This window comes from Thalia democratica, chromosome 5 (genome assembly GCF_965202585.1).
Source record: "Thalia democratica chromosome 5, ktThaDemo2.hap1.1, whole genome shotgun sequence".
NCBI classification, from domain to species: domain Eukaryota; kingdom Metazoa; phylum Chordata; class Thaliacea; order Salpida; family Salpidae; genus Thalia; species Thalia democratica.
In genome coordinates this window covers 71692718-71703756 of record NC_139169.1, presented here as the reverse complement: position 1 = coordinate 71703756, position 11039 = coordinate 71692718, and the positions used below count along the sequence as shown (strand labels likewise).

Genomic DNA, 11039 nt, shown 5'->3' with positions numbered 1-11039 from the left:
TATCAGACATTTCTATACGACTTTCAAAACATATTTAATTTTATTGAGTAAAACATTGTTTAATCTGAGTTATTTTCATATATCACGTAAATCTAAAGGTTACTTAAAAGAAACAGCTTTTGTTCTTGTTAGCTTATCATTCGCAAACTTTTTTGTTTGAAAAGCATTGTAGATTTACTATGTTATTTCATTATATAAATCTTTTTAGCTAACTAAAATTTAAAAGTCAAATCTCGAAACTTAACTTTAAATAAAATTGAAAACAAGATACATAAAGTATTTTAAAACTCTCATTGCCAAATAATTTGTTTAAAAATAGTCTAAAACTTTTAAAAATCATAAGCAAGAGTAAAACGCATAAGAAAATCGGATGTTATCTTAAATTAGTTTATTTTGAATTACAGTAAAATACAACACACAGTGTACATTTTTCACGGCAGTGCTGCTTTCTACCGCCAATATGACGACATAATAGTGATTCTACTTTGCGTTCGGCCGCTCTTGAGTGTTCAGCTGACCAAATAAGACACTACTGTGATATTGCTACCCCCTGTGCATCCCATGTAGTGTTACCCATTTGAAGAGGTTTAATGTTAATTCTGCGTGTTAACACGAAAATTATTTTGTTTGCTTTTTCAATTTCGTGCGAGTTTTTGCTTTGGGTTGTTTGAACTGAAGCCAGGAAAATAAGTAAAACATTGTTGTTTATTTCGTAGCAGTTAGTTTGTTTAGAAACAGAAGCTATACCAAAGTTTAAACTTTTTAAAATTAAATAAAAAAGAAATAAAAAAGATTTTAGCTAATGTCAGTTACAAGTATTCCAATAGAACATTAGTATATATTTAGGTTTTACAAAAGTTTTTATGTTTTTAAGGTTTCACAATTGCTACTATAAAAAGTATTAATATATTTTAACGAAGTATTTACTATTTTTAACGTAAAAAAATCAAATTTCTGGATAACTGTTTTATTTAAGTTCAAAGTTTTAATTTGGTATTGTTTTGTTTTTCAAACTTTGGTTGTTTGACTAAACATATAAAAAATATAAAATTAAGCTTTGGTCCGTACAAGAAATAATATCAAAATAATAAGTTTTATTTCTGCATTTTCGATCGTTAAAAGTTACTTATGAAACGAAAATTTCTATACATAGTAAATATTTGTATTTTAAGCGATTTTTTTTAAACACCAAGTTATTGATCTAAAAATACTGTTTTTTTTCTACTTTTCTGATTGCTTTTAAAGTTATTTGTTTTTACCGTAGTATACATTAAAAAAATTATAATATTTTTTTTTTAGTAATATATTTAGAATTTTTTGTTTGTTAAATAAGACTTAACAATTTTTCAAAACCTTTACGTACAAAAACAGTGCGTGAAGTTTAAAACCGTAAAGTTGAAATTTTCCCAAATGAAACGACGTTGCATCTGGTTTTTATCACACAGTTAGGCAGATTTTTCTTGAAACTTTTCACTTGACAGTGGAGAATACTTTGATGTAAATGCCAGAAAACTTTGAATTTGGCACATACAAATGACAATTTAATACCCATGTTTTTCTGTGTATTGAACGAATTACAAAGTTGTCGACCAATTCGTTTGATGTCAATTAAATGTTTACCAGAAAGTCACGAGTTTGAAAGTTTACTTCAGATGTTCTCAATTTATTCCGGTAAAAAAAATAACTTTTGTCTCCTTCCAACCTTTTTTTTCCGCTTTTGTTTTACAAGTCTGCCAATTCCGGCAAAAAAAATGTTTATTGCGTTTATTTTAGAAGTTCACACAAATTCGAGAGAAGAGAGGCGAGAGAGGAAGGCGGCTGCAGTTTGAAAAGCGGTGGTACCACTTGAAAGCGTACGACTTCTCAGAGGAGGAGAGTTAGAAGGACCGAACGTATTTGCTCAGCAATTAGTTGACTTTTGTTAATATTTGAAAGTGTGCTGTTTCATCAGGTACGAAAGTCTTTTGTGGTAAAAAAGTCGCTTTGTTACTTGGAGGTTTATTTCAGAGCGTTTTAGTTAGGTAGATTGGTTTTGGAAAAGTTTTGTATGGTTTAGCTGTAACGTTAAGTAGTAAAAAGGATAGTGATTAAACAAGTGTTGAAAATTAAGTGTAATAAAATACCGTTTATATTAATACTTAAGGTCCTATTTTTTAATAAGATTAGTTGTATATATATATATATCGGAAATGAAAAAATAAACTATTAAATAAGCTAATATCTTTAAACTAGCTTTATAACAAACTTGTTTTGTTATTATAATACCAGGCTGAAGTGGTTAATAAAGTTTTAATTTTTATTTTGATTATTTTGACTCATTTTGAAATTGCAGAATAGCTACTGCTAAAAATAAAGTATACCTTTTAATATAAATTTATACCTCGACCAAACTATGTTTTATAACTAATTTTCAAAGATGCTGAATTATAACACAATTTTTATTTTTTACATTTAAATGTCATTTTTAGTTTGAATGTGATTTATCGATTTAACTATTGCAACTATTTTTTAAATAAACTTTTAGCAGAATTATAAACTAATCTTAAAAATTCTCAACAAAAATGGCATCAAGCAACCACGAAAGCCTTTCGAGATTTCCCAAACTCTCCGTCGTCGCCCGTTACGTAACAATCCTCCTCTTCCTAAACTGTGACGTCACCAACGTCCGGGGGTGCGGCCCCGGGTCGGGCCCCTCGTCGGTGAAAAGAAAGCCCCCTCAGACGGTGCAGCCGTTCCTGAAGAGCGAGTCGAGGCCGCGCGACATGTCGGAGCTGGCCCTGGGCGCGGCGGGCCCGCTGGAGGGCGCCATCGAGAAGAACAGCGAGAAGTGGAACCAGCTGTCGGTGCTGGAGTTCGACTCGGACCTGATCGTGTTCGACAACGACGAGGCGCGGAGGATGAACAGGGTTCGTTGTTGGTAGTATTAAATAAAAAAAAAAACAAGTTGAGAGCCTGCCATCGGTTTTTCCGGGGTTTTGTTTTAACAACTTGCGCCAGTAAAAGTTTTTGTGCTAAAAGTTTCTAGCAACTGTATAAAGTTTGGTTTACAGTTCACACGTAAGTGAAAGTTGAGAATCTAAAAAAGACAGTAACTGTTTTGTGTTTATCAATAGAAGACACAAAAAAAAACTTGTTGCGAAAAATGATTAAATTTAGTTACAAATTAATTTCATACATTGTTTTTTAGTAAAACAACGCTGAACAATATATGTTATCACATTTAAAGCATTTTTTTTTGTTTTTAAGTGAAAATAGCATATATTATTAAAGTGAAAATATTATTAAAAACTTAGAAAAAAACAATTTTTTTTTTATACTAAAGCTGGTTTATAACTAATTAATCTGTTCAGTGTTTATATATTTTTAAAAGCAGTAAACCATTTTTAAAACTACACAAAAAAATTTAACTGCAGTTTTGTTAATAACAGCTGTAAATACGGTAAACAAGCATATGAAATTTTTTGTTGTAATGATATGTATTTTAAATATTTATAATATATTGCTTGTTTAAGTTCTAGATGTTTCGTGTTTTGAATGCACATTTGAGGTTTTTAAAATTTACAAATATTGAAATGTTCACTTTTAAAATAAATTTAGTTATGACTAGATATGCGGTCCAAAACAGAATCTGTGTATACAGAATAGGTGAAAACTTCGGTTACGAACATTTTGTTACCGATTCGTGTAAACTTTTGTAGTGGTAGCCATTTTCTCTAAACCAGGTGACATTTGATCAGGGAGAAAACGTATGAGGACAAATATATGTATATATACAATAAGTTATTTAATAAAATGGTTCTTCGAACCAACAAAACTTTACCTGCCGTTTAACTATGCAACAGATTTTTTGGCTTTAAGCGTAAATCTTTGATTTTGAAAAGTAGTTAGTGTAACAAATTACGAGTCAGGTTACTGTGTTTCTAAAGTTAAACTTGTGCTCTTTACCTTAACATTTTAGTTATAATAAACGGTTAAAACTAATAGGGTTAACTTTGTATTATGGCTTGATGTTAAACAAAGTCTATACAAGCCTTCGAAAATGTTAGAGCTGATTTATACCAAAAAAGGTAAAAAAACTGAAAACCTTTAGCTTTGTAGTCGTCTATAAATTAAAGTAAACATATACAAATTAGTTTAAACTATTATAAAGTACAGTTTAAGAATGTCATTTAGCCAGTTTTAAATTAAAAACCACATTTCAAAAAAAGAACTTTTTACTTACAAATTTACTGTCACAATTCACTATGTTTATCTGACAAAAAAACTAATATATGTTAAGTCAGAATGTGCAATGACAAGTTATTTTACAATCATTTATTAATTTGGTTAACCACATCCTTCATTGGCAGTCTGTTTTGGTTTGCGACTTTAACTTTAGTTATTTTTTTTCTAACTGGTTATTTTGAAATTTCAACGATAGAAATTAATTTTGATTTTAAAGTTTTGTTTTTAGTTTTAAACTATAGTTTTAATTGTATTAAGAAAACCATTTAGATGACAAAATATCTAAAATCGATTATACAAACAATTTTCTATTAAATCATTCATATTAAAACTTTGTCGAGTTTTTACTCAAAGTCCTTATTTTAAAAAGTTAAGAATAATTGCTATAATCGTTGTAATGCGTTGAATTGAAAAAAACAATTACAATTTTCACTTGCAAATTTGACAACAAGAAGTTGTTGTAGCAGAGATCGGCATTTCAGTATGGAAAACTTTCACTTTTTTTCGCACCGCATTTGTTTATACACTGTGAAGTTCTACCCCTTTTTTTCTTTCTGTAAAGATTTTCCTGTTCAAACATCATTAATATCATTTAAATCTGTTTTAAGTTTGGCAAAAATCATTGAACTTTTTCCTGTTTTCTTAATGCAACATAAGAAACAAAATTTCAGCTTCTAACATAAGCATTAGAAACGTAATAATTTAAAAATATTTTTTTGACATTAATTTATTTATAAATAGATTGATAAGATAACTTTCCAAAAAAATATTTTTATTTATTAACGCGGTAGAGTAGTCACACAATGTATTTTTATTTGTTATTTGTATTCCCTAGATATTTAAAATACAAATAAAAGCACCTGACTGCCATAAAATATTTAACTGTAAGCTATCAAAATTTAATTCCTTAAATCAGTTTTTACTTTTATCATGTATCACGTTTCTTATAGCTAAAAAATGAGAGTAAGACTTTAAAATATATTTCAAAAAAGTTTTCTATGAATTATGACTGTTAAGTTATAATTATTGCGTGTCTAAAAATTATTGGTTTTTATTATCTAAATTTAGAAAAATGTTATTTGGAACAAAAATTTTATGCAAAAGTTTTAAAACTGTGCGCTTTGATTATGTTAGAAACTGTTTCGTATTTTTATCAGTTTAATATTTTTTCCTAATGAGAAGAAACAACTTGTGAGTTACACATGGTTTACCGCGAGTAATTAGTTTATTATGACTTCATATACTTGAAATCGTCGGTTTGTTGACTCTAGCAGTTTGACTTCATGATGTAACAAGTTTACGCTATGATAAATTATTTGCCAAAAACAACGTTTTTTCACTTAACTTTTATTTTCTTGAAATTTTAACTAGAACATATGAAAGTTTCAGTCCTACAATGTAATTAGAATATAAAACTAATTGTAAAACTGCTTATTAGTTTTAAAATGAAATTTAGTAAGTATTCTTTTAAATACTAGGAATCTGCTTGCTATTCTAACTTTGAACGATCATTTTAGAGCTAAGATATTCAAAATTTTTAAAGTCATAAGCAACTGTTTTTTTTTTATAAATGTCGCCTTCACGCTACAGAAATCATAAAAAAACTTAGGAAACCATGACAACGAAGTTTGTTTGAGCGAACCGACGAAAATTCGGTAGCCACTTGTGAAGTTTCAATCTTGTTTATTGTAATCCGATTACGCTAATTGTAATTATGACGTCACATAGACCACCGTGGAAGCCACTCTTGATTCACAGCTTGATGTTGTCGCGTGCTTTAGATTATTACGTCACTAAATGATGACGTATAAGGAAAAGTTTTGTCGTTTAGAAGAAAGATAATTAAATAAAATTTTAAATATAACTAATATATAATATACAGCTTTGTTTATAATGAGACCAAAATAGTTAGAAACCAAGAACTAAATTTATGAACAAAAATTGTCCAATCCATGTACTTGTGGAAAAAAGATTACAAAACCAAGTTATTTGTAGCAACACTTGTCTAAGAAGCGTCTCGAAAAAACTCAGAAAACTTGTTTTCACAACGGGCCCTTGAATGAGGCGCGCATATCTAACGAGGTAGACAAAATAAAAATTAATAAAATTTTCAAGAGGTGCTACCTACGAGGGTTGTTTACACAGTGAGCTACTTGAGCGAACATTTTCAGAATGTGTGTGAGAACGAAACCGGTTGATTTGATGTTGAGATAAACTTGGCTTTTGTGCCGTGTTAAACGTTGACGAATACGAAAATGAACTTTGCGAATATTAACTTAAACTCAAAACTCGTGTAAAAATGTTTAAAACTGAACTGTGACCTCTAATTAGCTGTTTAAACAGGTTGTCAGGAGTATTAATCTTTATTGTTATGCATTTACGTGTCAAGTATAAAAGTTTGCGTTCAAATAAAAAATATACTTGATGGTAAAACAACTTGGAGCTGTCACGTAGGCGAAAACGGAACTTGAGTTTTATTAAAACAACAAGTCATTAATGTAAAAGAAATACAAATTAAGTTGTAAAGTCAACGCGTTAAAATTTTGTGCTGCTTATTTAGCAAGTTCAACCTTTGTTGTATAAACTTTTGGTGTCATGCAAAGTAAAAGTTTGCAATAAATAAGAAAATATCAAAGCGTGTTTTATTATAATGTTAAACTCAAGTTTAAACTTTACTATTATTAAGTTTTAACAAACAATTTTATATTTTTTTGTTGATTTGCTATCAGAACTAAAATTAAATCACCTGTAGCTGATTCATTTTTCAATAAATTTTCACTAAAAATTTACCTAAAACACAAAAATTATTTATGTACATAATTATTTTAAATATTTATATTACAGAGGTGCAAAACGCTGATAGAAGGACTGTCGAAATGGGTGATGCTGAGGTGGAATGAAAAGCACAAGCTGCAAATAAAGAAAGGCTGGGTCGCCAAGAGAAGCGCGAGGTTTCCCAAAGTTTTCCGCTCCGACCACTCGGATTTGCATTACGAAGGTTTGTTTTCGTTTATATGGTATTCAACATTTATAAAGTAGCTAGTTATAGTTATACAATTATAATCAAATATATTTCTTCTTGAAACTTTTTCATCGTTTATTGAATTCATATAAATAGAACCCAAGGGCAGCTTTAGTGATTATTTTTGTGTTAGTGCGAGCCTATAAATAACCCGACGGTTATTAAACTTTTCAAGCAAATTTTTAGGTCTTTTATGCTGTCTAGTCTATAATCTTTTGTATAGGTTTTGTCTCTGGTCGTAATTAAATCTTAATCAAAATACTTCGACGCAGAGCGCTCGCGAATTTTCTACTATCGAAGCTTAAAGTTCGTTTTGCGCGAATTAAAATACTTTCTCCGTTCCTTTGCAATATCGGAGACGAAAATTCGCAAACTTGTAATTTAAAACTTGTAATTTTCTAATTCTCAACACTTTCAAAGTTCAACGGAATATAATCACACGCGTTATTTTAGAGGCACAATTATGGCTTTTTGTAACAAATCCTTGTGGCAGTGACTTTTCCAAGGTTAGGGTTGGGCAAATTTAAAGTATGGTAATTACTGATATGTGTTTAAATATATTGCTTTATACTTATTTTATAGACATCAAACAATTTATAGTTTAACAGCAATAATTTTTGAAATTCATCAAACATATTTTTATTTCAATTAAAATTACTTTTAAATTCTGGTATAAATGTTTTTATAAAAGGTTTTATTCTTATAAAGTAATTTATAAATATAATAATTATACACGATGAAACACATAAAAGTTTGTTTAAGAGCATTTTTAATATTCACAAATGTTTGTAGTTTATAATTAAAAAACTAAAACAGTAAAACATATAATTAAATTTTTTCACATAAAACAAAGTTACTTTATTTAAAAGAAATAAGCCGGTATAAGGTCAATTGACTTTTGTGTTATAAGTATTACAAAGTTAAGTAAATATATTGAACAGTTTTTATGAACCCAAAAATAACTAATTAAGTTACTACATTTATATTAAAAATGTTAAATAAGAGTTTTTTAAAGTTATCAAACTAGTGAAGCTAATTTTAATTTTAATTTTGATTTAATTTATTAATTTTGTTTAACATAAAATAGCCTATAAAAACATAAGCTTGTAAGTATTAGCTTATACCGATATGAAATCAAAACAAATTAAAACTTTTTAAACTTACTTAAAAATATCAAAAGACATTCTGAAGTACACTTTTTGGTACATTTTTACAATGCAGGACTATGCAAATCAACGTACCTGTAAAAAATCAATGAATTAATTTTAACTATGTTATGCTTCACTTTCTGATTTATCAAAAAATAAACCACAAATTACTGAATTAAGTCAACAACTCTCCGAACCAATCGATCTTAGGTTGGTTTTTATTTCCAAATTTCGGTTTCTTTCATGTCGCTGTGACGTCATACCAGCATTAGGGGATTACAACAAGTGTTTGCTCATTTAATAGGAAACTGATAAGAAGTTACCTGATATCACATCTAATGCGCTATCTTACTTGTAATGATTACTTAGTGCTTATCACCGTGCCTTTCTATGAAATCTGATATCTGGTATTTTGGTACTACCAACTACTTAGATCTTACGGATTACGGCATTATACTTACACGATGGATTTGTAATCAGGCATCAATTACTATTACTGATCAAAGTTCCTACCCTTTTCAAAATCCAATGACAAATCCTTCTGAGCCAAAAAAAATTGTGTTACAAATAAAATCTCCAACAAACTTAGTCGTCACCTTCACAGTTCATTTAATTGTTTAAAATATTAAGCAAGTTAAACTATTACAATCAATTTTTTATATCATTTTTATTCGATCTATGATAGTTATTTCTTAGCCACAAACTTGTAGTTTTAAGTTGCAAAGGTTTAGACTTCTCTTACTGTACTTAAACTTTAGCCACCACGGGCTTTTCGTTTGAAATGTTGATGAAAGTGTTTCTTCGATAGTTTGTGTTATTTTGTAATTCAGACTAAATTCGATTATATATTTATTTCTTGTTCTAAAATTCATTAAGTACATGGTTTGTAGTATAAGTACAACTAAGTGAACTTATTTGAATATTTGGTTTTGTTAGATTTTAGTATAGACGTTTATGTATCCTTTTCAATTATCACTTAAAAGATAATGTTTTGGTTTGTAGGAAGAGCGTTGGATATCAGACTAACCGGCAAGTTAGATGGCAACCAAATGGGCGAACTCGCTACTTTGGCATTCAGAATTGGTTTCGATTGGGTTCACTACAAGCTAAACTACGTTCATGTTTCTTGCGTTTCTGGTTAGTATTAGTAACAAACATATTTTAGTTTTACTCGGGAACGTTTATTTGTTTCGTAAAACTAGTACTAATTCATGAAACTAAAACAATTTAAATTGTATTTTGGTTTTGATATTTAACTCAGTTAAAAAAGACACAACAATCACATAAGCTTTAAAATTTTTTGTTTCATTCTCTTTTAGTAGAAAAGTAAGAACCTAAGCGTTGTATAAATTAAACTTAAGTTTAAAACTTAATAATGTTGATGAAACTTTTATGTAAACTTCTAAATCTGTGAAGTTGAAAAATCTAATTAACCTGATAATCAAACAATTGTGCTGCAGCAGTTGAGCTTTTTCGATTTGTAAAAAAGTGAATTACTTATGACTCTAAACAGTCTCAAAACTTTAAACATCAAGACTTGAAATTGCACAATTGTAAATTAAACACAAAACATTTTGAGATTTCAGTAAGTTTTGTGTTAAAAAAATATATTTAAAAAATTTGCAACGTTTTTTAAATTTATGCAAATTTTTACAGACAAATATGACAGCATATACCCAAAAGGGTGCTTCAGTGGCGACTCCCTAGCAACAACTTCTGAGGGAACCAAGATTCCCGTGTCCAATCTCCGGCCTGGAGACAAGATCAAGTCGTTCGATCGCCATGGAAACATCGTTGACGACGTGTTCCTATCACACCTCGACTCCTCCAGCGATGACGTCACCAACTTGATAACCATCCAAGTGGGAAACTTGACGTCACTCCACCTGACTTCCAATCACCTCGTTTTTGTGGCAGATGACATCACGAGCGACATGACGTCATCGAAAGCTGTTTTTGCCGGCAGAATTGAAGAAGCGGATCTAATGTTTGTCAACGACGGCAACGGAAACATGACCCCCATGAAAGTCACTCGAGTTTCAAAGACGGGAAATTTCCCGAACGGCATATACGCCCCGATGACTTACGGGGGCCGCATAATGATCGATGACGTGGCAGCCTCTTGTTACGCCGTGGTGGAATGCCAAAGCTGTGCGCACGCAGTACTTTTTCCTCTGAGGTGGTACCATTACGTGAAAATACTACTCGGTATGACGTCGACGAGCAACCAGACGTCGGTTACGTCACAATCGAACGTTTCTTTTTACAGCAGAATGCTCCATTACGCCGCCAAGTGGCTCGTACCGACGAACAGATTGTGGCCTTCCGAGTTATAAAGCAAAACTTTATGTATAAAAAAGAAACTAACAAAATCGTACTAATTCGAAGGGATGCATTTATGACGAGTTCTTGACGTCATTGCTGGTTGCGTGAAGTTGAAGGGGATGTGGTCTGATGTGTGCTGGCACACATTGCTGCTCGTTGCTAAGTGATGAGAAGTCGTTGGTGATTGCAGCTCGGCAGTTAGGGAATATTTAGAATGACATAAAATTTAAAACACATCATACCACAAAAAGTAGTAAATAAAGTTAGTAATAATTTTCAAAATATTAAAGTTATTAATTTTCATGGTATTTTTTACACAA

General features: G+C 30.2%; 1 protein-coding gene across 1 annotated transcript; it reads left to right on the top strand.

The window, feature by feature from the left end:
- The first annotated feature begins 2561 nt into the window (after positions 1 to 2561).
- On the top strand, positions 2562 to 10730 carry LOC145836843 (sonic hedgehog protein-like). Its single transcript, XM_082944615.1, has 4 exons — positions 2562 to 2906; positions 7069 to 7222; positions 9397 to 9531; positions 10051 to 10730. Exons 1-4 carry the CDS (start codon positions 2562 to 2564, stop codon positions 10728 to 10730), a joined length of 1314 nt encoding a protein of 437 aa, XP_082800741.1.
- The last annotated feature ends 309 nt before the right edge of the window (positions 10731 to 11039 follow it).

Bases quoted from the DNA above. Each gene is read 5' to 3' on its own strand.
- LOC145836843 (XM_082944615.1), top strand. From the start codon at position 2,562: ATGGCATCAAGCAACCACGAAAGCCTTTCGAGATTTCCCAAACTCTCC. The intron at 2,907-7,068 runs GTTCGTTGTTGG...TTTATATTACAG, and splicing joins AGGCGCGGAGGATGAACAGG to AGGTGCAAAACGCTGATAGA. The intron at 7,223-9,396 runs GTTTGTTTTCGT...TTTGGTTTGTAG, and splicing joins CTCGGATTTGCATTACGAAG to GAAGAGCGTTGGATATCAGA.